Below are 27,500 nucleotides of genomic sequence, written 5' to 3'. Positions count from 1 at the left end.
AGCATACAATATCGTTCCATTTCACTCTTTCCTATACATCTTTCACCCTCACGCTTTTTTTTTCTTAGACCTGATCGCTTAAAATCTTTTTCTCTCCACCCTTCCTACTACAATTTAGTCTCCCCATTCTTCTTGTTCCCTCCACTTCTCACACATACTGTCCTCAGACATTTCATTTCCAACACATCCGCCCGCCTCCGCACAGGGTTATGCCTCGCATTCATATAATATTGTTGGGACTACTACACCTTCAAACATGCCCATTTTTCCCCTCCTAGATAATGTTCTCTTCTTTCACACATTCATTATTGCTCCGAGAACCTTCGCCCCTTCACTCATTCTATGACTCACTTCTGCTTCCATGGTTCCATTCGCTGCCATGTCCACTCCAAGGTATGTAAATCACTTCACTTCCTGTAATTTTTCTCCTTTCAAACTCACATCCCAAATTACCTGTCCCCCAACTCTACAAAACCTAATAACCTTGCTTTTATTCACACACACACTTCCAAACTCAAGTCACCAACTTCTGCAGATTCTCACTGTATATATAAATTGGTAGCAGATCTTCTTGTAAATATACTCTGTTAAAATAACCAGATGATTGTATTTTTCATCAGACTCTTTCTGATTTCTTCAAGTTGTCTAACTTCTCTCTTGACATTGCTGGGGGAAGGGGGTTGGGTTGCATCTGATACCATGAAAGGTTATCTCGGCGTTTCAATTTCATTTCATTAAATTATCTTCAGGAGCGTGTGTAGAGGTCAGTAGAGCAGATGGTAATGATTGTGAGTAGCTTGGGTTAGGGTGGGTAATACCTGTGTAGACAATACCTGTGTGGGTAATGGATAATACGTGGTCAAAGCTGGTTATTCATGATGAACTTACTTAATTTGTTGTCGTTGTGATTTTTGTAGGAGATAACTAGCTTGACTTTGTGGTCTTGTGTTGTGTGGTTGATGTTTCTGTTGGAGATGACAAGCTTGACTTTGTGGTCTCGTGTTGTGTGGTTGATGTTTCTGTAGGAGATAACTAGCTTGACTTTGTGGTCTTGTGTTGTGTGGTTGATGTTTCTGTTGGAGATAACTAGCTTGACTTTGTGGTCTTGTGTTGTGTGGTTGATGTTTCTGTAGGAGATAACTAGCTTGACTCTGTGATGTTGTGTTGTGTGGTTGATGTTTCTGGAGACAATGTCTTATAGGACACGTCCATCTCTCTTCTAGACAGTTGACATCTAGTTTCAGGAATCGATTTGGTGTGGCGCTGTGTTGCTTAGAGTTTCTGTGGCTACTATAAGTTGGTCTTTCATGAAGCATTTTTGTTATTTATCGAAGTGGAAGAAGGTCTTGTCGTTGTGTTGCTGAGGGTCTGTTTGATCCGCTATGTTTCTCTGTGGAAGATATGCCAGTCTGGTGTAGCCTTGTATGCTCGGTGAGGTATAGATGCGTAGATGGCTCCAGTTTTCGTAAAGTTGAAGACTTTCACTATTTTACATATGGACATTAACCAAGATATGTTGGTTACTATAGGTATATCTTCCCTCATTTGTTCCTCATTAGATATGTTTTACGTCATAACATGTGGTTTTATGTAAGTTTTAATATTATAGTCCTAATGTTGTTACATTTGCACATTACATTATAGATAGGCTCCTAATGAACCCTGTCAAATTATTACAACTCATTGATAACGGATTCAATAAAATCCCAAACGTTTGATCGGTGGCTCATTTGAAGCTCATGTGAAGGAAAATCTTTGTGACTGTGTGGGTTTGAATATTATTGATACGTTTCTGCATCCCAGGAGAATTTCACACACACACACACACACACACACACACACACACACACACACACACACACACACATCTGTGTTTGTATTATTGCCAAAATCCCATAGATTATCAATTTATTTCTGTTCCCTCTCGCTCAACCTTCATCGTTGATATTTTCAATCTTCCTGCTGTCCTTCGATCATTGTACAATGTGATTTATCACACTTCTTCTCTCTCCCACCCTCCCAACCCCATCTACTTTCTCAATCCTCTCCCTCTACCTACCTACCTACCTACCTGCCTACTTACCCTCTTTCCCTACTCTTCCCTCCCACTGTGAGACGCTATCTCGAGGCCTTCTTTACGACCTCGTCTGCCATCAATCATCTCTTTCAACTCCCCCACCTCCGGCAGGGGGCCAAGGGAAACCCATTTGCCATTAAGAATGAAGATGATTCTAATCAGATGTTGGTAATAAGATTTATCTTTCGTCTTTTTTGGAATTGATGACCCCTAGCCTGCCCACCCCTTTGACAGTGATGACCCCTAGCCTTACCCACCCCTTTGATGTTAATGATCCCCCTAACCTACCCACCCCTTTGACAGTGATGACCCCCCTAGCCTGCCCACCCCTTTGACAGTGATGACCCCTAGCCTGCCCACCCCTTTGACAGTGATGACCCCTAGCCTTACCCACCCCTTTGATGGTAATGATCCCCCTAACCTACCCACCCCTTTGACAGTGATGACCCCCCTAGCCTGCCCACCCCTTTGACAGTGATGACCCCTAGCCTTACCCACCCCTTTGACAGTGATGACCCCCCTAACCTGCTCACCCCTTTGACGGTGATGATCCCCATAGCCTGCCCACCCCTCTGACAATGATGACCTCTAACCTGCCCACCTTTGACACTGATGACCCCTAGCCTGCCCACCCCTTTGACAATGATGACCCCTCTAACCTACCCACCCCTTTGACAGTGATGACCCTAGCCTGCCCAACCCTTTGACAATGATGGTCTTGACCTCCTGGTTTAGGGGCCATTCCATCTGTATGATCTCGTCATTCTTTTTTTTTTTTCTTTAGAATATTGTCTCAGTTACGTAACCCTTTTAGCGTAACGAGCGGCCACCTGACCATCGTATGTTGGTCAGACTGACTCGTTGTTTACTGTGATTTGAGACTCCCTACATCTTGATAGCCTTCGTCTGAATGGTCGAATAAGTTAAGGTATCTTAATACAAGATTAGTGGTGCCTTTAGTGGATGATTCACTTAGTAATATAATTACTGTTGTTAGTATCATTATTATCATTATTAATATACTAAACATAAGCAATATTACCTTTATTATCATTATTATTATTATTGTTATTATTATTATTTATTTATTTATTTTGCTTTGTCGCTGTCTCCCGCGCTTGCGAGGTAGCGCAAGGAAACAGATGAAAGAAATGGCCCAACCCACCCCTATACACATGTGTATACATACACGTCCACACACGCAAATATACATACCTATATTTCTCAATGTACACATATATATACACACACAGACATACATTTATACACATGTACATAATTCATACTGTCTGCCTTTATTTATTCCCATCGCCACCTCGCCATACATGGAATAACATCCCCCTCATGTGTGCGAGGTAGCGCACACATCTCAAATATCATATCATTATTATCATTATCATTATTATTATCATCATCATTATCATTTGCCAACACGTTTGCCTGTAAAAAGCGAGAGTAAGAAAGCTTCCCTCCACTGTTCAAACGGAACCAGTCTGTGACAGTGTTTGTCACTTTCCTTGACAAACACTAACCTTTCTCAAGATATTAAAAAGACTTCACCTAAACCCACTTGCCCTTTGCCACCCCCCTCCTCACACCGTCCTTCCCTTCCCCTTTAAAAACTCCTTGCCACAGAGACTACCCACAGAATTCCCCCTGTGAGAAGCGTCTTTAAGAAATTTTTTTTTGTAACATGTTATTATTACGTCGTTTGAGAGAATACCCCCCTCACACACACACACACACACACACGACCACTCCACGTTAGATTTCTTGAGACTCTGGATGAACAGCCTGAGTTTGATGTGGGGTGGGTGGGTTAAGTTACTCAGATCACTCATGAGTAAAGGGAGGGAGGAAAAAGAGAGGGAAGAAGTCAGTCAGGGGTCCTGACTTCGATGATGTGAGAGAGAGAGAGAGAGAGAGAGAGAGAGAGAGAGAGAGAGAGAGAGAGAGAGAGAGAGAGAGAGATCCTAAATTCCCTCACTCACTCACTGTGTAACGCCAAAGCTCAAACGTTCTTTAATATTCACTGAAATATACACATCAAAACCCCTCCCCCCCTGCCATCAAACTAGAAGACCTGGCAGGCCTTTGTGTCGCTGGGATCATGGTCAGCGACCGCTCACCTGTCGTCCTTGGCGTAGGTGTGGCTGTCCCAGGTGATGAGCTCGAGCATGTCGCCCACTGAACGCATCCACGACACCTGCAGAAGATAGATTAGAGAAGGTGAACACTTGCCAGCGATCATTTTTAAAAATGAATGGAGGGGGGGAACACTTTCCAGCGATCATCTTTAAAAGAGGACGGAGCTGAACACTTCCCAGTGATCAATTTTTAAAAAAAAAAGGATGGAAGGGGACGCTTACTAGCGATCATTTTTAAAAGAGGACGGAAATGTCCACTTCCCAGTGATCATTTAAAAAAAAAAGGATGGAAGGGAACGCTTACTAGCGATCATTTTTAAAAGAGGACGGAAATGAACACTTCCCAGCGATCATTTTCAAATAGTGCTGACTCCAAAACAAAGATCCTATAGTTTCATTTTTAGAAAATTGATTACCTGTGAAAAACAAAAGCACAAGCAAGCCTTTCAGGCAACCAAGTGAACGAAGGAAAAATGCTGTGATGTTGCATCCATTTTATAAGAATATTTACTAAGAGAAGGGATACATGAAGTGATCTGTTTTACGACAGTTCTATGTGAGAGATAATGATCATCTCACAGTCTCTCTGTTTTGAAGCAATGAACGTGTTGTTGACTCTTTATTCGAGACTGTATTGTGAGACTTTTGTAAGCTCTTGTGAACTTTAAGCACTTTTGTGAACGCAGTACCAAAAGTTATAGCATATTCTTAAAGCTTATTCTAACTTTAAGTCTAGGATAGAAAAGAAATGATAAAGATTTATTGCTGATATCTATACTTTGATAGAACTAATGATAATGTTAATAATATAATAATGATAATAATGATAATAATGATAATAATGATAATAATAATGATGATGATGATGATGATAAAAATGATAATAACAATAATGATAATGATCATAATAGTAACTTGCAATAACGCAGCTTGATAAAAGTTTAAAATCACTTAAGAAAATTGCGTTCAAACTTTAAGTAGTAAGCGACATCAATATATGGGTTACACCGAGTATATATATATATATATATATATATATATATATATATATATATATATATATATATATATATATATATATTTTTTTTTTTTTTTTTTTTCCTCACACATATTTGCCATTTCCCGTGTTTGTGAGGTAGCGTCAAGAAGAGATGACTGAGCCTTGAGGGGAAAAAGAAAATCTTCACTTGGCCTGCGTGTCTCTTCTTTTGGAAAAGTAAAACAAGGAGGAGGGGAGGAATTCAATCCCCAACTCCGGACCTTTTTGGTTGCCTTCTACGACACGCAGGGAATACAAGGGAGGTATTCTTTTCCCCTTGTCCCCTGGGAATGATATATATGAAGCAAATTTATCCCCAATATTTAGCTTAGCCTAGGTCATCAAAAGCCTATAATTGTTGAATTAGTTTAACTTTCTCTACTAACACCTTTCATATCTGTAATAACCACATCTATTACATCTGTCAGCATTTTTCATGTTCACACCTCATAACAATTATCTTCCCCAATACATTTCGCCACAATTAATCACAACAACCATTTATCATTACTTTGCCCTCAGAAATGAAATGAGTTTTGCTTCAGATAAACTGCCCATGGTTATCTTATGAATAACCTATCATTTTCTTGGCGGTTTGATAGATAAATTCATCATGGCTCTTACGGTTTACATATACAATATAGACGATTTATTTTGTTATTTTCTTTTTCGGTTTTGCAATGCATATCATGAGCGTGTTTAGTGCTAAGAAGGATGATTTCTTCTGTTTTGTTTAGAAGATACGATACACGCTTCCTTGCGGAGGTTTGGGTCATACTCTAATGAATGTAGGTTCATGGGAACTGTTTACCTTATTTCGTAACTAGTGATTCGTACTTTCATCTACACACACACACACACACACACACACACACACACACCAGCCTAAATTAGGTGCCTATTTACTGCCGAGACATGAGGGGAGGATGAACACCTGGTTTGGTTGTAGGTCGACGGCTCAGCCCAGGATTCGAACCCATGCTGGTCCGACCCTGGTCCAAACCCATGTTGACTTATGGTTCATAACGGTGTGTGTGTGTGTGTGTGTGTGTGCGTGTGTGTGTGTGTGTGTGTGTGTGTGTGTGTTAGGAGGGAGGAGGAAGTTATTTCCTCATAATGCCGGGGTCCGAAACAGTATCAGAATGTCTGAAACACTAAAGAATCGGTTCCGGTTGGAGAGGCTAACTGGTTCATCCTCTTGTCGTAGAGGGGAAGGGAATCTCGGATATCATTTCACTTGACAGTGTGATAAATGCGGTGTCATTAAAGATAGAACGTAGAGGAATATTGCTCACGAAATGAATGATTTATTGTAACTTTTCTGTACGATATTACATCGTGTGAGTGTATAATGCATTATCAAGAATGATTTGTGACTCTCTTTCTTAGCTATATATATATATATATATTCTTATCTATCAATCCGTTTATAAAGCACTGCCTATGAATTACGTAGAATGGAAAAACGTATACTGTTTTCATTGGAATATTAATGAATAATAAATTTGCATACAAGATTCATGTTGGCTGTAAATCAGTTGCTAAAAGTCCAATTTGCACACGGAAGGCGTCCATGGCCACAGATAAATGGCCTGCCCTTTTTCCTGGTGTGGCACCTGCCCTGGCCGGGTATAATGTAGATTAAGGTGCTCATAAGTCAAGGTGAGGCCACCTGAGGTCAGGAGGGCCCAGGGGATTATCCACACACCCCACAGGAGCTTTCTCAAACCCACAGGAGCCTCTCCCCACCTCCAGAAACCTCTCTCCAGACACCTGACTCGCCTGGTCTCCTAGGTTCCTCTACTCTTACACCTGACTCGCTGGTCTCCTAGGTTCCTCTACTCTTACACCTGACTCGCCTGGTCTCCTAGGTTCCTCTACTCTTACACCTGACTCGCCTGGTCTCCTAGGTTCCTCTACTCTTACACCTGACTCGCTGGTCTCCTAGGTTCCTCTACTCTTACACCTGACTCGCCTGGTCTCCTAGGTTCCTCTACTCTTACACCTGACTCGCCTGGTCTCCTAGGTTCCTCTACCCTTACACCTGACTCGCCTGGTCTCCTAGGTTCCTCTACTCTTACACCTGACTCGCCTGGTCTCCTAGGTTCCTCTACTCTTACACCTGACTCGCCTGGTCTCCTAGGTTCCTCTACTCTTACACCTGACTCGCCTGGTCTCCTAGGTTCCTCTACTCTTACACCTGACTCGCCTGGTCTCCTAGGTTCCTCTACTCTTACACCTGACTCGCCTGGTCTCCTAGGTTCCTCTACCCTTACACCTGACTCGCCTGGTCTCCTAGGTTCCTCTACTCTTACACCTGACTCGCCTGGTCTCCTAGGTTCCTCTACTCTTACACCTGACTCGCCTGGTCTCCTAGGTTCCTCTACTCTTACACCTGACTCGCCTGGTCTCCTAGGTTCCTCTACCCTTACACCTGACTCGCCTGGTCTCCTAGGTTCCTCTACCCTTACACCTGACTCGCTGGTCTCCTAGGTTCCTCTACCCTTACACCTGACTCGCCTGGTCTCCTAGGTTCCTCTACCCTTACACCTGACTCGCCTGGTCTCCTAGGTTCCTCTACTCTTACACCTGACTCGCCTGGTCTCCTAGGTTCCTCTACTCTTACACCTGACTCGCCTGGTCTCCTAGGTTCCTCTACTCTTACACCTGACTCGCCTGGTCTCCTAGGTTCCTCTACTCTTACACCTGACTCGCCTGGTCTCCTAGGTTCCTCTACCCTTACACCTGACTCGCCTGGTCTCCTAGGTTCCTCTACCCTTACACCTGACTCGCCTGGTCTCCTAGGTTCCTCTACTCTTACACCTGACTCGCCTGGTCTCCTAGGTTCCTCTACTCTTACACCTGACTCGCCTGGTCTCCTAGGTTCCTCTACTCTTACACCTGACTCGCCTGGTCTCCTAGGTTCCTCTACTCTTACACCTGACTCGCCTGGTCTCCTAGGTTCCTCTACTCTTACACCTGACTCGCCTGGTCTCCTAGGTTCCTCTACCCTTACACCTGACTCGCCTGGTCTCCTAGGTTCCTCTACTCTTACACCTGACTCGCCTGGTCTCCTAGGTTCCTCTACCCTTACACCTGACTCGCCTGGTCTCCTAGGTTCCTCTACTCTTACACCTGACTCGCCTGGTCTCCTAGGTTCCTCTACCCTTACACCTGACTCGCCTGGTCTCCTAGGTTCCTCTACCCTTACACCTGACTCGCCTGGTCTCCTAGGTTCCTCTACCCTTACACCTGACTCGCCTGGTCTCCTAGGTTCCTCTACTCTTACACCTGACTCGCCTGGTCTCCTAGGTTCCTCTACTCTTACACCTGACTCGCCTGGTCTCCTAGGTTCCTCTACTCTTACACCTGACTCGCCTGGTCTCCTAGGTTCCTCTACCCTTACACCTGACTCGCCTGGTCTCCTAGGTTCCTCTACCCTTACACCTGACTCGCCTGGTCTCCTAGGTTCCTCTACTCTTACACCTGACTCGCCTGGTCTCCTAGGTTCCTCTACTCTTACACCTGACTCGCCTGGTCTCCTAGGTTCCTCTACTCTTACACCTGACTCGCCTGGTCTCCTAGGTTCCTCTACTCTTACACCTGACTCGCCTGGTCTCCTAGGTTCCTCTACTCTTACACCTGACTCGCCTGGTCTCCTAGGTTCCTCTACCCTTACACCTGACTCGCCTGGTCTCCTAGGTTCCTCTACTCTTACACCTGACTCGCTGGTCTCCTAGGTTCCTCTACTCTTACACCTGACTCGCCTGGTCTCCTAGGTTCCTCTACTCTTACACCTGACTCGCCTGGTCTCCTAGGTTCCTCTACTCTTACACCTGACTCGCCTGGTCTCCTAGGTTCCTCTACTCTTACACCTGACTCGCCTGGTCTCCTAGGTTCCTCTACTCTTACACCTGACTCGCCTGGTCTCCTAGGTTCCTCTACTCTTACACCTGACTCGCTGGTCTCCTAGGTTCCTCTACTCTTACACCTGACTCGCCTGGTCTCCTAGGTTCCTCTACCCTTACACCTGACTCGCCTGGTCTCCTAGGTTCCTCTACTCTTACACCTGACTCGCTGGTCTCCTAGGTTCCTCTACTCTTACACCTGACTCGCTGGTCTCCTAGGTTCCTCTACTCTTACACCTGACTCGCCTGGTCTCCTAGGTTCCTCTACCCTTACACCTGACTCGCCTGGTCTCCTAGGTTCCTCTACTCTTACACCTGACTCGCCTGGTCTCCTAGGTTCCTCTACCCTTACACCTGACTCGCCTGGTCTCCTAGGTTCCTCTACTCTTACACCTGACTCGCCTGGTCTCCTAGGTTCCTCTACCCTTACACCTGACTCGCCTGGTCTCCTAGGTTCCTCTACTCTTACACCTGACTCGCCTGGTCTCCTAGGTTCCTCTACTCTTACACCTGACTCGCCTGGTCTCCTAGGTTCCTCTACTCTTACACCTGACTCGCTGGTCTCCTAGGTTCCTCTACTCTTACACCTGACTCGCTGGTCTCCTAGGTTCCTCTACCCTTACACCTGACTCGCCTGGTCTCCTAGGTTCCTCTACTCTTACACCTGACTCGCCTGGTCTCCTAGGTTCCTCTACTCTTACACCTGACTCGCCTGGTCTCCTAGGTTCCTCTACCCTTACACCTGACTCGCCTGGTCTCCTAGGTTCCTCTACTCTTACACCTGACTCGCCTGGTCTCCTAGGTTCCTCTACTCTTACACCTGACTCGCTGGTCTCCTAGGTTCCTCTACTCTTACACCTGACTCGCCTGGTCTCCTAGGTTCCTCTACCCTTACACCTGACTCGCCTGGTCTCCTAGGTTCCTCTACCCTTACACCTGACTCGCTGGTCTCCTAGGTTCCTCTACCCTTACACCTGACTCGCCTGGTCTCCTAGGTTCCTCTACCCTTACACCTGACTCGCTGGTCTCCTAGGTTCCTCTACTCTTACACCTGACTCGCCTGGTCTCCTAGGTTCCTCTACTCTTACACCTGACTCGCTGGTCTCCTAGGTTCCTCTACCCTTACACCTGACTCGCCTGGTCTCCTAGGTTCCTCTACCCTTACACCTGACTCGCTGGTCTCCTAGGTTCCTCTACCCTTACACCTGACTCGCCTGGTCTCCTAGGTTCCTCTACCCTTACACCTGACTCGCCTGGTCTCCTAGGTTCCTCTACCCTTACACCTGACTCGCCTGGTCTCCTAGGTTCCTCTACCCTTACACCTGACTCGCTGGTCTCCTAGGTTCCTCTACCCTTACACCTGACTCGCCTGGTCTCCTAGGTTCCTCTACTCTTACACCTGACTCGCCTGGTCTCCTAGGTTCCTCTACTCTTACACCTGACTCGCCTGGTCTCCTAGGTTCCTCTACTCTTACACCTGACTCGCCTGGTCTCCTAGGTTCCTCTACCCTTACACCTGACTCGCTGGTCTCCTAGGTTCCTCTACTCTTACACCTGACTCGCTGGTCTCCTAGGTTCCTCTACTCTTACACCTGACTCGCCTGGTCTCCTAGGTTCCTCTACCCTTACACCTGACTCGCTGGTCTCCTAGGTTCCTCTACCCTTACACCTGACTCGCCTGGTCTCCTAGGTTCCTCTACCCTTACACCTGACTCGCCTGGTCTCCTAGGTTCCTCTACTCTTACACCTGACTCGCCTGGTCTCCTAGGTTCCTCTACTCTTACACCTGACTCGCCTGGTCTCCTAGGTTCCTCTACTCTTACACCTGACTCGCCTGGTCTCCTAGGTTCCTCTACTCTTACACCTGACTCGCCTGGTCTCCTAGGTTCCTCTACTCTTACACCTGACTCGCCTGGTCTCCTAGGTTCCTCTACTCTTACACCTGACTCGCCTGGTCTCCTAGGTTCCTCTACTCTTACACCTGACTCGCCTGGTCTCCTAGGTTCCTCTACTCTTACACCTGACTCGCCTGGTCTCCTAGGTTCCTCTACCCTTACACCTGACTCGCCTGGTCTCCTAGGTTCCTCTACTCTTACACCTGACTCGCCTGGTCTCCTAGGTTCCTCTACCCTTACACCTGACTCGCCTGGTCTCCTAGGTTCCTCTACCCTTACACCTGACTCGCCTGGTCTCCTAGGTTCCTCTACTCTTACACCTGACTCGCCTGGTCTCCTAGGTTCCTCTACCCTTACACCTGACTCGCCTGGTCTCCTAGGTTCCTCTACCCTTACACCTGACTCGCCTGGTCTCCTAGGTTCCTCTACTCTTACACCTGACTCGCCTGGCCTCCTAGATTCTTCTACCCTTACACCTGACTCGCCTGGTCTCCTAGGTTCCTCTACTCTTACACCTGACTCGCCTGGTCTCCTAGGTTCCTCTACTCTTACACCTGACTCGCCTGGTCTCCTAGGTTCCTCTACCCTTACACCTGACTCGCCTGGTCTCCTAGGTTCCTCTACCCTTACACCTGACTCGCCTGGTCTCTTAGCTTCCTCAGCGCCCACACCTGACCCAGCCACCCGCCTCGCACGGGGGTCGGTCCTCAACGCTCCACTTCATTACTGAAGATCGCACGGGTTTGTTACGGGGTCAAGATAATACCATCATCATCATCCCCGACGGCTGCTGTTCCGTCAGTGTTCTAACGTATATTCGACCGTTTGGGTTTATAATGAAGGAGCGTCTCATGGAAGTAAGCGGCAAACAGGCCGACGTAATGAATGGGTAACAGACTGAGGTTCATGGTGGCGTGGGACTGAGTTCGGAATGAGTCGGTCTTTCCTTAATATGAAACGACTTCGAGGCATTTGTAGACAGCGGGGAAGTTCCATCATCAACTTCATGTTCTTGTCTTCCCAAACCCCCCATCGACATACTTAATCACCGTTTCCCGCGCTAGCAAGATAGCGCCAGAAACAGACGAAGAAAGGCCATATCCGCGCACATCCATTCTCTAGCTGTCAAGATAGTGATCATCCACCAGTTGCCTCTTTCAACACGTTTACATCCAAAAGTCTCTTTTACACTCCTATCAATTTCCTATCAATTTTATAATCGAATAACAATATCCGCTGACCATTTCTCCTACTCACGTACGTATACTTGTGTATGTCCCTCATTTCATACCAGGGATTCCCAATCACCACTTCTTTTTCAGCACAGAACTCCAGAAGATGTTCACTGTTTCCATTCTTAATGCTGAATACCCCATGCCGCCCCCCCCCCCCCCTCAACTATAATCTCAACTGCCACATTACTCAACTTTGCATTTAAATCACCCATCACTAAAACCAAGTCTCGTGTACCAGAATTGCTGACACACGTACTTAGTTGCTCCCCATTTACTTACCTCTCATGATCATTCTTCCCATGGCCTCATAGCCACGTGTATAAGCACTAATAATCACACATCTCTCTTTATCCACTTTCAGTTTTACCCACATCAATCTAGAATTTACTTCCATATAGTCTTTCACACATTCCCACAACTGCTTCAGGAGTAGTGCTACTCCTTCCGTAACTGTATTCCTTTCACCAACCCCTGACATTGTTCCCAAGACGTTTCCAGACCATTCTTCCCCTTTATCCTTGAGCTCTGTTTCACTGAGAGCCTAAACATCCATGTTGCTTTCCTCTAATATATTACCAATCTTTCCTCTCTCCTCATCTTGGTTACAGCCACACACATTTAGACACTCTAGCCTGAGCCTTCGAGGAGGAGGAGGATCACTTCCTGCCAGGCTCCCTCTTCTGTTCCGTCTTGTAGAAACAGAAAATACAAGAAGGGGAAGGTTTCCAGCCCCTCGCTACCGCCCTCTTTAGTAGCTTTCCAACGGCACGCAGGGAATACGTAGGTAGAATCTGACTTTCTCTTATTTTCGAAATGTTATCGTCAAGATTCCAGGTCATTCCTGAGGAACTGAAGGTAATGTAGTCCTTCATCTAATCCACCTGTGAGATGAGCATTTCTTTTAAATAAGGTTATTCAACATCTTTTCACAGCACGACTCTTCTCATCTGGAAGACATTAACATCTGGAAAACTGGAAACTCGCAGAGTCAGTAAACACACACACACAAAAGATCAACAGTTCCAGATGAGATAAGTCCACACATCTTAAAGAGCTGAGCCATGGAATTTGCTTTTCCACTTATGACTACATTCCGTTTTTGCCTTCAGGCAAAAGTGCGGCTTGAGCAACGGAACAGAGCGAAAGTCACAGCGGTTCACGAGGGCAAGAAGAAAAAAAGAAATATACGAGGAGACGGATTCAACACAAATTTTCCCCTCGGTAATATCGTCAAACATTTTGAATTACATGTTTTGATCGAAAGGAAACGTAAGAATGAAGAAGTCTAGTTAGACGAATCTTCAACCATGATTCTTCGTATGAAGACTCCTTGATCAACAGTGATGATTTCATATATCTTCTCACCTGAGGATCACGTAGGAATCGCTCACTGAAACACGGCCACATAATTACATAAGATATGGGACGACCAGAGTCTTTAGCGCCTCTAGATGGGTCGTGAAAAGGGGACCATTGATAATCTTACACGTCCCTTTCTGTCTGGAGATAGACAGAAGCAGTTATATGAAAGACATAAGAATCAAGTCTTTTCAAATGAAAGAAATTATGAGAAGCTGTAGCATTTATTTCTATATATTACGCCATTCTGAGACATATCCTTGAATGGTAAGTCACCTACTTTATTCCAGCGTAATGAATAAGACTTTAACCGACTTCTAATACCCTTGAAGTCTTGATCCTTATCTGGTGGGATATTCCAAAGTCTTAACAGCGTATCCGATCCTGCAAGACGTGTCGTACTCAGCTTACCGTGACGAAAGGAGATCTGAATGTTCAAAGCTCGATGCAGCAATCAATACCTGCTTATTAAAAATGAATTTCCCTCTCGTGCACCACCAGGTGTGATGAGCCACTCAGCAGGACCCGATAATGCGTAAATCGTGTTTGATTTCCTGTATAATAGATCATCTTGGATTTTACTGGCCAACGTCTGACAGAGATTTGAAGGAAATGGCATTATCGCCGCCTTTATCAATTACAGTAATTGTCGACCTTATCAAAATGTATAACGTGTGGAAGCAGATAGGTTTAATTCCTCTCGATTGCGTAGTGCAAGAGTCAAGTACGTGTAATCGTCTTAGTCGACCAGTATAAGAGTCCAATAGGTTTAATAATTCCTCTCTATCGACCAGTCCAAGAATCCAGTGGGTATAATCTTCATCACTTTGGACGAATACAAGAGTCCAGTAGGTTTAATCATTCTTCTCAGTCGATCACTACACGAGTCCAGTAGGTTTAATCATTCTTCCCTATCGATCAATACAAGAGTCAAGTAGGATTAATCATTCTTCTCGATCGCCCAGTACAAGAGTCAAATTGTATTCATCCTCATCTCAATTGACCAATAAAGGAGTCGAGAAGTATTAATCATCTTTCTCGACCAATTTAAGAGCATTGGATAGTCTTCTCTATCCAACAGTATGAAACTTTCTCCCATAAAGAATTTAGTGGTGAAATCATCGGAAAGTACAGTTCAATTCTTCAGCCAGTTTAGCTTACCTTTCATATAGCCAAGCCAAACAGTAATAAAAAACAAGCAGGATTTTAGTGATAAGCATAAGTGATATCACTAAGAATAAAGATGATATAGTAATGATAAATTGTTCCACAACACTTAAGAATCGTGTTAGTCTGATATTTTCTGTGGGAGTAATAGCTTTAACTCTGAACCCGTCTTTAGGGAAAGAGAGACGATTTAACTGCAAAGCTGTGAGTCAGGATATAGAAAATGGTACCGTGGGGCGATACGAGATAGATATCAATTTCTTTGTTTGTTTAAGATAGTTCTTTGCTAAGGAAGTGTTTTTGTCTCGGGTGATGTTTGTTCAAGACGATGTTTGTCGAAGATGTTGTTTGTCTAAGAAGTTTCTCGTCTGAAGAGTTGTTTGTTGAAGATGGTGGTTGTGTAAGGTGAGGATTGTCTGGGTTGTGTGTGTAAAGGCGGTGTGTACATCAGAGGTTGTGTTTGTCTAAGATGAAGTGTGTCTGAGACGGTGTTTGTCTCACATATTGTTGGTCTGGTATGTTTAACATGTCACCATGTCTGTGATAAAATATATCCAAAAAGGTACTTAAACGAGGTAGCTCTTGCTTAGGTCCATTAGTGTTTGCTTAAGTTAGTATGTAATTGCTTAAGAGGATGTTTGACTAAAATGATATGTGTTTACTTAAGATAGTGCTTGTTTGATTTGGTGCTTGACTAAGATCGTATGTCCTTGCTCAAGATGGCACTTGCTTGAGATTGTGTTTGACTAAGATGGTATGGTACTTGCTTAAGATGGTGGCCCTGGTTTGTGATATGTGCTTGCCTGAGATGGTGCTTACTTGAGATGGCATTTGACTTAGATGGTATGTGCTTGCTTGAGATGGTGCTTGCTTGAGATTGACCTAGACGATATATGCTTGATTTTAAAATGGTGACCGCTTGTGGTGTATGGTTGATTGCTTGTGGTACATGGCTGCTTGCTTGTGGTATATGGTTGCTTGCTTGTGGTGTATGGTTGCTTGCTTGTGGTACATGGCTGGTTGCTTGTGGTGTATGGTTGCTTGCATGTAGTGTATGGTTGCTTGCTTGTGGTACATGGCTGCTTGCTTGTGGTATATGGTTGCTTGCTTGTGGTGTATGGTTGCTTGCTTGTGGTACATGGCTGCTTGCTTGTGGTGTATGGTTGCTTGCTTGTGGTATATGGTTGCTTGCTTGTGGTGTATGGTTGCTTGCTTGTGTCGTATGGTTGCTTGCTTGTGGTGTATGGTTGCTTGCTTGTGGTGTATGGTTGCTTGCTTGTGGTGTATGGTTGCTTGCTTGTGTCGTATGGTTGCTTGCTTGTGGTATAAGGTTGCTTGCTTGTGGTATATGGTTGCTTGCTTGTGGTGTATGGTTGCTTGCTTGTGTCGTATGGTTGCTTGCTTATGGTGTATGGTTGCTTGCTTGTGGTATATGGTTGCTTGCTTGTGGTATATGGTTGCTTGCTTGTGGTGTATGGTTGCTTGCTTGTGGTATATGGTTGCTTGCTTGTGGTATATGGTTGCTTGCTTGTGGCGTATGGTTGCTTGCTTGTGGTGTATGGTTGCTTGTTTGTGGTGTATGGTTGCTTGCTTGTGGTATATGGTTGCTTGCTTGTGGTGTATGGTTGCTTGCTTGTGGTGTATGGTTGCTTGCTTGTGGTATATGGTTGCTTGCTTGTGTGTATGGTTGCTTGCTTGTGGTATATGGTTGCTTGCTTGTGGTATATGGTTGCTTGCTTGTGGTATATGGTTGCTTGCTTGTGGTATATGGTTGCTTGCTTGTGGTATATGGCTGCTTGCTTGTGGTATATGGCTGCTTGCTTGTGGTGTATGGTTGCTTGCTTGTGGTATATGGTTGCTTGCTTGTGGTGTATGGTTGCTTGCTTGTGGTACATGGTTACTTGCTTGTGGTGTATGGTTGCTTGCTTGTGGTATATGGTTGCTTGCTTGTGGTATATGGTTGCTTGCTTGTGGTGTATGGTTGCTTGCTTGTGGGATATGGTTGCTTGCTTGTGGTGTATGGTTGCTTGCTTGTGGTGTATGGTTACTTGCTTGTGGTGTATGGTTGCTTGCTTGTGGTATATGGTTGCTTGCTTGTGGTATATGGTTGCTTGCTTGTGGTGTATGGTTGCTTGCTTGTGGTATATGGTTGCTTGCTTGTGGTATATGGTTGCTTGCTTGTGGTGTATGGTTGCTTGCTTGTGGTATATGGTTGCTTGCTTGTGGTATATGGTTGCTTGCTTGTGGTATATGGTTGCTTGCTTGTGGTATATGGTTGCTTGCTTGTGGTACATGGTTGCTTGCTTGTGGTATATGGTTGCTTGCTTGTGGTGTATGGTTGCTTGCTTGTGGTGTATGGCTGCTTGCTTGTGGTGTATAGTTACTTGCTTGTGGTATATGGTTGCTTGCTTGTGGTATATGGTTGCTTGCTTGTGGTATATGGTTGCTTGCTTGTGGTATATGTTTGCTTGCTTATGGTATATGGTTGCTTGCTTGTGGTATATGGTTTCCTACTTTAGGTGGTACTAACTTGAGATGGTCTTTGACTATGATTTTATGTACTTTCTTTTAAGACGATGGTTGCTGGTGGCAGTCGTGTGCTTGCTTGAAGTGGTGTTTGCTTCAAGTGGCATTGGTTTTAAAGCTGGATGTGGCAACGACGTTTGCTTAAAGACAGTTCTGTTCTTACGCTGTTGTCTGGACTCAGTGAGCCGCTTCCTTTAAGCCTGTGTCTTGTGTGTAAGCTTCTGTTTGTCTGGGATGGTTCGTTTGCTGGCGAAAGTTCCTGCCTAAGTTAGTATCCACGCAAGATAATGTTTGCCTATGACCTTGTTTGCCTATGCCCTTGTTTGCACCGAGTCTCCTCGACGGGTATGAATTAACCCCGGGATTTCTTTTTTTTTTCTTTTTTTTTATAGACTGTGACTCTTCGAATAAGTTCGGTTTACACCGATGCACTCATGGTAATATGAGGTGCACTCGAAAGCCTTAGGGATTAGAGAGAGAGAGAGAGAGAGAGAGAGAGAGAGAGAGAGAGAGAGAGAGAGAGAGAGAGAGAGAGAGAGAGATTAAGTGTGTATGAAGGCGTGGAACTGTACAGGGATGTTGGTTTTAATACATTGTGTTCTAAGAATACAAACAGATGCCTGAATATACTAGAAAGGATATTAACTAGAAGGCTTTAGTTTTCTTTAGTGTAGAAAGCTTAAGACTTGAGAGAGAGATTAAGCGTGTATGAATACGTAGAAATATACAAGAATACTGGAAGACCTGGATGTTGGTTTTAATCTATTATATACTTAGATTTCTTATGGACTTATATGTATATATACTAGAAAGAATATTAACTAGAAAGCTAGTTATGATATCGTTTTTTAGTAAACAAAATTATCAGAAAGCAGAAGGACAGAATTACATTATATGATTAAGTCTTTCAGTGGGGATAGGGTCCAGAACTCCTTTTACCTCATATTTGACAATATGAGAGAATACATTAGATAGGCGTATGTCTAAAGCTCCGTTGTAAAAGACGGTAATAGGTCAAAGTAATTAGGTAATCGAGCTATTCATATCTCAAAATGTAATGCGGGTATGAACAGAGTGGTAAACCTGAGCACGAGTCTCGAGGCCTTGGAACCTTAAAGTGGTGTAGACTGAAGGTCTGCGTTTCAGTCGTCAGGGACCTTAAAGTAGTGGACTGCAGGATCATAAGGTCGTTGGGATCTGAGAATAAAAGATTTCAGGTTGAGGGTCAAGTCGTATAGACCTTAAAATGACAAACTTAAGGCTCATTGAAGCCGTTGGGACCTTAAAGTGTTTGTGATTATTATGGATTTTGAGGTAAAACTCTACACACACACACACACACACACACACACACACACACACACACACACACACATATTTACACCATCCACACATTTCTAAGGGCTCTTTTCTGACGCTTTCTCACACCAGTGGAAAACACAGACCTCCCTCCAGCCAACTGTTCCACAAGGCACAGCTGGTCGAAGTTTTTCGTCTGTGCTGCTTAGGAGACCCGTGGCAGGGGCTCTGTGCCACGCTGCATTCTTTTCTCTACACAGAGAGGGAGGCGCTTTGAGAGCAACACCCTCAGGGGGATTGAAGCAAGGAATATTAAACCATGAATAAGAGATTAGATCCTCTTCATATACAACTACCCAGTGACAAATATAGGAGAACCGAATCTGATATCTTTACCTGCGGGTCGATTGGTGAATGCAAAGTCTCCAATAGCCAGACACGTTTGATGTCTTTGACCGTCTTGTTCATAGGAAAGGTGTTTGTTGCAACTTGAATACTCTCGCTTTCCAAGAAATGCCTGTCATAATCTCAACTCTCCCGCTTTTTCTAGAGACGTTTGCCATGTCTTGGATCCTATTGCTTTCCTTGAAACGTTTGTGATAGCCTGAATCTTCTTGCTTGACGAAAAAAAAAGAAGTTTGCCATAAGCTGAACTCTATTATTACCATCCAAACGCTTGTCATCACCAGACTCTCCAGGGAACATTTTCGTATCGTAGATTTACAAGCTTTCTCACAGAAACGTTTATCAACACCTGAACTCTGTTTACCAGAAACGTTCACACCATCTCCAGGGGTGAAGGGAAGGGGGGGATTCACATAAGCTGGGACGCGAATGATGAACACGGTCTTCATTCTGGTTCTTCAACATTGAAATTACAGCGCAAAACAAAATTACTTTTCAAATTCGATATTTAAGATAACTCGGTGAAAGCATAAACAACGAATTACCTCAGGGTGTAGTTAGAATTCAGCCTTCGGAGATAAACCATGTGTCACTCTCTCTTTACTATACGACTTTTACGACTCTTAACGTCATCGTGACATGGAAATATGAATGGTTCATTTTCTAACCCTCTAGACTTCACAATCTTTCTCTCCTTCTGTTACACAAGAGCAAGGTGGACCTGAGAGCCGACTTTCGAAGGTTGCCTGAACAAACGTATTCCATCCTTCATAAAATGCCCAGATATATGACGAGGATCCTCACATCTGTTGAGAAAAATGAAGTCAGATCACATACTCTGACGTTCAGTGGAATTGGATTTATCTTGTTGACATTACTCACGTCACAGATCCTGGGCTGAAATATTCAAATGGAACTGAACACGGACGCCACAGACTCAACTTGCTGCTCACTGTAGTCGATGTTTCCTGTTCGATTGTGTCCAGACTTGGTGCAGTCATTCATCTTCTCGATGTGGTGTTCGGGTCTGAAGATGAAACTGAATGAACACATCTTACTTACTTACAGTTGTCCCAGATCATTTTCGTTTCATCTTAAGAAGTTAAATGGATGATCTTTTTGACTTTTGATCACTTCGTATTAAGATTTACTTTTATAAACCAATGGCTCAAGCGCCAAGATAAACGTAATGTTGTGACAGTTACTATGATATGATGAATGATTCCAGCTCTAGTGACTTATCACTCTAATGTGTCGCGTTGGGTTGTCATCATACTGGATGGGATTATCATTCTATTGGTCCTCAAGTTAGTTCTCGTGTGGCCACATCTTACATCACTGTATGCGTACTCAAGTTCCTCCTGGATTTAGATTAGTCTCTCACGTATGTGTACCTACTCGTTTTTGACCAATACTTACTTTCATATGTACAGGTTTGGGCATATGTCCTGGGCAACACTTGTCCGAATACGTACTAATTCCTCTGTCTGTATCAAAAGGCAGAGGCAGATTTCGGGATACGACCAGTCGAAGCTGAACCAAACCCTTTGTCTCGATAGGTAGAGACAGAGCCTTGAGTACGCATGGGCGAACCTGTACCGAACCTTCTGTCTCTTTCAAACAGGTAGATGTAAAGCCTGGGGCACGCCTGCTCATCGCTTTACCGAAACCTCTCTCTTGAAACAGGCAGAAACCGAGTGCTCGGTAAATGCTTCATTCAGGCGCGTAAACAGGACTTCGGGATTTCAGTCACGTCCCAAAGACTTTTGTCCGAGACTGTACCTCCTCAAGACCATGACTACAGATCATGAGATTCGGGTCGAAGCAAACCTCTGATATAGATTGAACGTCGAGATAAACCTTCTTTCCATTGAGGAGGAAGTGGGGTGCAAGACGCTGTGTGGAGGAGACTGGGTCTTAGTTCATCATATTCGCTGTGGCGTCTGCTTGATCAACGATAGATGCAGCAAGCCACATACAGTGAGGTGGATTACATACGAATAATCTACGACACGGAAGTCACATGAATGACGCAGGTGTGTTGGATTTACGTCGTTTGAATACGTAAGTCAGGAAAATCGGACAAGTTAAGGAAAATACGTATATTGAGTCAAAAGGAAGTGAGGAATATAATGAGGAAAAAATATAAACAGGCAAGTCAAGCCAGATATTCAAAGAAAAAAAAAAGGAAAGAAGAGAAAAATATAATCACGAGATAAGAAGCAGAAAATGAAGCAATTAAGCAAAATTGGCCTAAAATGACGATGGTAAAGAAAATAATCAAGAAGAGTAGGAAGAAAATAATGGTAATTTAACAGGGCAAACACGAGCCTCGAGGGTGTTGATCGGGGACACCGCCACATCAGCTCTCTCGAAAAAGCTTTTAAAGGTTCACGAAGTTAGAGTCCCCGGAAATGATTTTTGGGCGCCGGAATTTCGGTGAGCGTTTGTGGAGACTCTGTGAAAGTTGCATCAATCGATTCAAATTTAGGACGAGAGTTTCCACCAAGAAATAATTGTTTCTATCGTACATATATATATATATATATATATATATATATATATATATATATATATATATATATATATATATATATATATATCCCTGGGGATAGGGGATTAAGAATACTTCCCACGTATTCCCTGCGTGTCGTTGAAGGCGACTAAAAGGGGAGGGAGCGGGGGGCTGGAAATCCTCCTCTCTCGTTTTTTTTTTTAATTTTCCAAAAGAAGGAACAGAGGGGCCCAGGTGAGGATATTCCAAAAAAGGCCCAGTCCTCTGTTCTTAACGCTACCGCGCTAACGCGGGGAATGGCGAATAGTTTAAAAAATAGTTTAAAAGAAAGAAAGAAAGAATATATATATATATATATATATATATATATATATATATATATATATATATATATATATATATGTGTGTGTATATATATATTTTTTTTTTTTTTTTTGCTTTGTCGCTGTCTCCCGCGTTTGCGAGGTAGCGCAAGGAAACAGACGAAAGAAATGGCCCAACCCACCCCCATCCACATGTATATACATACACGTCCACACACGCAAATATACATACCTATACATCTCAATGTACACATATATATATACACACACAGACACATACATATATACCCATGCACACAATTCACACTGTCTGCCTTTATTCATTCCCATCGCCACCTCGCCACACATGGAATACCATCCCCCTCCCCCCTCATGTGTGCGAGGTAGCACTAGGAAAAGACAACAAAGGCCCCATTCGTCCACACTCAGTCTCTAGCTGTCATGCAATAATGCCCGAAACCACAGCTCCCTTTCCACATCCAGGCCCCACACAATATATATATATATATATATATATATATATATATATATATATATATATATATATATATAGTGCCTGGATCGACACGATCATAACAACAACAAGAACAAGACAAATACAAACAACACAAAACCACAAGTTCGTGACGCGTTCTGTAAACTCCCAGGTCGGCTCAGCGGGGTACATATGAGGGAAAGGCTTCCTTCCCTAAGGCGCTGTAGGTGTTACCGGGCTCCGCCCGCAAGAAATCACACCCCGAGTGAAAAGTCACCTTTGGCGAGACTATATCACTGGGAGTACAGTCTCGTCAGAGTGCATCTCACTCCAAAGGAGTCTACATTTCCCTGTTACTGGAAGAAGCGCAGCCTTGGGGTGCAGGAGTCTTTAGAAAAAGGTCCTGGACTCTGCTATAGAAAATGGTCTTGGGTTAGTTATCTATAAATCGAATAAATAAGACATTGCTGAAGAAATTCTTTGTCTCGACTGTATAGTGTTTCTGCTACCTTTCCCCCACTTCCGGTCCTCCTTCCCATTCTTTCCCACCCCCATCACCCATCACCTCCTACCCCTTTCTTTTCCCTATCGCCTCCTACCTCCTCCTCGATAATTTCTGGATGCACCACTCTGGAACGATACGAGAAACCGTAAAGTCTCCGTTTTACTACTGTTGGACTCTCTCTCTCTCTCTCTCTCTCTCTCTCTCTCTCTCTCTCTCTCTCTCTCTCTCTCTCTCTATCTATCTATCTATCCATCTATCTATCTCTAGCGATATCTCTATAACATCCAGGCCATTTCCTGGCTTCACATGACCTTCTCAGCGATTTAGATACTTAACAAGATGTGATCTGGCCGAAAAAGAGGCCTTCTGTCATCCTTCATGAATGTAAGATCACAGAGGATGAAATGCTACCCTAAGATGCAAATTCCATTTTGTCTCAAGTTAATACTTTCATCTTTCCTTTATTTCTTAGTTTATCATCATCATCTTTCCTCTTTATCTCAAGTTTATCACACTTTATTATTCCTTTTCTTCTACTTTATCAAACTCATTTTTCCTAGTTTATCACTTATATCACTCTCATTTTCCTCTCATTCCAATTCATCACCCTATTCCATTTTCAGCACCGCATTTCGAGTACTGAAAGCCGGGCCAGTTAAATGCAACAAAAGAAAAATAGTGTCATGATATAAAGACGAAGAATAAGAAACTGGTGGTATATATATATTTTTTTTCTTTATAGCCAGAGGAATAGTCTGGCCTAGAGACCAAATAGGGATTAGAGAGAGAGAGAGAGAGAGAGAGAGAGAGAGAGAGAGAGAGAGAGACGACAGTGTGTTTGAGACGAGTCAGTAAAAAAAAAAAGACAAGAATCTTTTAGAGATTTTAGAAAAAAAAATTATGCCATCACGACCTGAGAGGAGGCATTCCGATTGACACAGAGCCAGACAAAGAAGTTCCTGAAATGAAACAATCTCGGAAAAAGACTTTTATTTGACACACACACACACACACACACACACACACATATATATATATATATATATATATATATCTGCAGTCGAGAGCCTTTCCCACTTCCAGTTTTATTTCGTTTTCGAAGAACAGTGGGACAGAATCTTGCTACTTTAGGGGTTAATTTCAAATGAAATTGGTTTGGTTTCATATGTTCATTTCTGGGATTACTATTTTCTACTTTCAGTGGATTGTACTATGCGATTTACACGTCTCTGGGGTTTGGGCATTTGGATTGCCTTTCTCTGGGGTTACTGGTATCTGACGTTCTTCTTTCTATGGAGTTGGGTGAATATCTTCTTTCTCAGGGTTATGCCATCATAGAAGTTTTCTATCTTCAGGGGTTGTGGCGATTGGGCTCTTCTCTCTCTCTAGGTTGTGTGATTAGGGGTTGACTTCTCTGGGGTTGGGCTAACTCAGATTCCTTTTATTCCTTAATATGTGTTTTCTATACAGGGTTGTGTTGGTGTCTTCTGTCTCTGGGCTATCTTAGATTTATCTCCGGGGTTGTGCAATCTGCAGGCCCTCAACTGTATGGGGTTGTGTCAATACGGCTTTTGCAGTCTTTTGGAATCCTATCTTCACAAAGACTCTCTCTCTCTCTCTCTCTCTCTCTCTCTCTCTCTCTCTCTCTCTCTCTCTCTCTCTCTCTCTCTCTCTCTCTCTCCTGGAATCGCATCAGATCCCCTTCCTTCTTCTTACCCCTGGAGTTTGGGGGCCATCTTAAGTCATTGTCTTCTCTGGGTTTACGTCGTTTTATAGGATCCAGTTGTTGCCTCAGACCCAGAGAAGATTCTCACACAATGATAATTCCCATCTGGTCCACTTCTACTCCTTCCATTTTTCTATGTCAAGACCTTTGTTCATATTCTACATCCCATGTTCTTATATCTACTCGTAGTCTTATTATTCAACTATCTATCGGTACAAAGTGCTTTCCACCATCATCCATGACAGTGTTCACAACTTAATCATGCTTTTATAACATTCTTTCTCACAACACTTCCTTAGGCGTTGATCTTGTAGCTCGTAGCAATATCAGTTAGTGCATTTTCCTTTTACGTATATATATATATATATATATATATATATATATATATATATATATATATATATATATATATATATATATATATATCCCTGGGGATAGGGGAGAAAGAATACTTCCCACGTATTCCCTGCGTGTCGTAGAAGGCGACTAAAAGGGGAGGGAGCGGGGGGCTGGAAATCCTCCCCTCTCAATTTTTTTTAATTTTCCAAAAGAAGGAACAGAGAAGGGGGCCAGGTGAGGATATTCCCTCAGTGGCCCAGTTCTCTGTTCTTAACGCTACCTCGCTAACGCGGGAAATGGCGAATAGTTTGAAAAAAAAAAAAAAAATATATCTATCTCTCTCTCTCTCTCTCTCTCTCTCTCTATATATATATATATATATATATATATATATATATATATATATATATATATATATATGTTTCACTTCTCGTACGTGCTCGCCGTTTCCTGCTATAGCGAGGCCACGCCATGGAACAGTCGAAGACAGACCGCATCCGCTCACATCCATTCTCTAGCTGTCATGTGTAATGCACCGACACCACAATTCCCTATCCACAACCCGGCCACACAGACCTTTCCTTGGTTCCCCCTGCCGCTTCACACGCTCTAGTTCAGTCCATTGAAATTATATATATATATATATATATATATATATATATATATATATATATATATATATATATATATATATATATATATATATATTCTTAAAGGGTCTGATAAAAAGGTCTCACTATCATGGCTTAGAGGCAGTACTCTCGCCCTCAAGGGTTGTATATTGTCGTGTTCAAGGGTTGAACCAGTATAGTCAAAGGTCTTAAAGTCATACTCATGGGTCGTGCCGTCGTCGTAATCAGGGGTCGTACAGAAAGATCATATCAGACGTATTCAAGGGCTCTGAAAGAGAGTCTGGATAGGGAGTGTATCGGGTGACATATACGCCCAGAATGTCATGAGTTTTCGATAGAGCAACCCACCCAGGTAGCTGGTGGTGACAGCCTTCAACCCATGGTGAGGGAAGGAGGGGATATTGATCAGACCCTCCCAGTCTGAGGGCCCGGCCAGACTCCATCTCCTTCCTGATGGAACACATCTCGTAAGTCACATCCTGTGACAGCACGAGATGTGAAGAGCTACAGGCAGTAAACTGGTTAGTACACACGCAAAACGGGAAACGGTGCCCAGGCATAGGATAAATATACATCTATATATATATATATATATATATATATATATATATATATATATATATATATATATATATATATATATATATATGTGTGTGTGTATGTGTGTATGTGTGTGCGTGTGTGTGTATGATATGCAAGCTTACCCAGCCTCACTTGGAAACCAAATAAAGCGATGATAACACCTTCGTCTTGTAAATGCCACACACTCCCTTTGATATAGAGAGTAAGCCTCTGTCCCCACACAGCTCCTAACTGAAACTCTATAACTACACTACATCACCTTCTAATGAGGTTGTTAGCCAGATCAGTAGGAGAAGCGTCCTTCTCCACTCCAGTCTGTGTGCAAGCTTCCCTCTTTCTTTGAATTCCAGGATGTCGGGTAGGGTATATCTCGTCAATATCTTCTGTATACCAAGCCTCTCTCAACTCCCTGGGTCTTCTTCGTGCTCTTGCCGTTTCTCTCTCTCTCCTTTCTTACAAACGCAGTCGTGTAGAACCCTCTCCAGGTGGCCCAACCGACCATCTCACTGTAACTCTTTTATATTTTGTTCAGCTCTGGATCTCTTCCTACCCATTGCTTTATGTGTTTGTTTCTCACTCTCTTCCTTGGCGTTTTGTTCACTGTCGTGTTATTTCTGCCGCTAGAACTCGCACTTTAGTCACTGCTGTTTAAGGTCTAAGCTCTCTGTTCCACATGTTGTTGTAGGAATCAAGACAGAAGTCGGAATGATTTAGTTTTTCATATATCTTCAGTTGCCTGTGGATGTTTCGGTAGGAGACACAGGACGCATACTGTTTGACAATGATTCACCCATTCTCGCCTTCATTTCCGTTGAAAATACACATCCCCAGGTATTCAACGCAAGCGACATTGGTTACATTCGTATCTTCTCTCAACAAACACGTCCTCTTCCGATATGTTTTTAATCAGTAACTTTATATCATTGTTTGAAGGGTCGGCTGTACTCTAGATAGTGATTCGGAATGGCTGTAAACTCTTATAGTTTAGCTTGGAACCCCCTCATTGCTCCTAGTGCCTCGCAAGGTAGATTTCCAGATCTCTTGTATTTCTTAGTTTTGTAAGTTCTATGATGTTATCACAGCTAGATTTATTTTCTTTTATATAGTGTGACTATAGACCTTTAGATATAACGTCTCAAGCTTACGAATAAACTCTTAAGCGTGTCTATATGTAGGTAAGCGTGTCTATATGTAGGTAAGCGTGTCTATATGTAGGTAAGCGTGTCTATATGTAGGTAAGCGTGTCTATATGTAGGTAAGCGTGTCTATATGTAGGTAAGCGTGTCTATATGTAGGTAAGCGTGTCTATAAGTAGGTAAGCGTGTCTATATGTAGGTAAGCGTGTC

General features: G+C 43.5%; 1 protein-coding gene across 1 annotated transcript in view; it reads right to left on the bottom strand.

Annotated features, from left to right (window-relative positions):
• Positions 1-27,500, bottom strand: part of LOC139750816 (uncharacterized) — a 391,495-nt gene that overhangs the window by 80,057 nt on the left and 283,938 nt on the right. The window contains exon 4 of the mRNA XM_071665583.1: positions 4,207-4,283. Within this exon, the coding sequence (XP_071521684.1) occupies positions 4,207-4,283 (77 nt within the window). The remainder of the gene's footprint in view (positions 1-4,206; positions 4,284-27,500) is intronic.

The sequence above is a fragment of the Panulirus ornatus genome, chromosome 10 (genome assembly GCF_036320965.1).
Source record: "Panulirus ornatus isolate Po-2019 chromosome 10, ASM3632096v1, whole genome shotgun sequence".
NCBI classification, from domain to species: Eukaryota; Metazoa; Arthropoda; class Malacostraca; order Decapoda; family Palinuridae; genus Panulirus; species Panulirus ornatus.
Note: the sequence above shows the minus strand (reverse complement) of the source record. Positions and strands in the feature narration are given on the sequence as shown.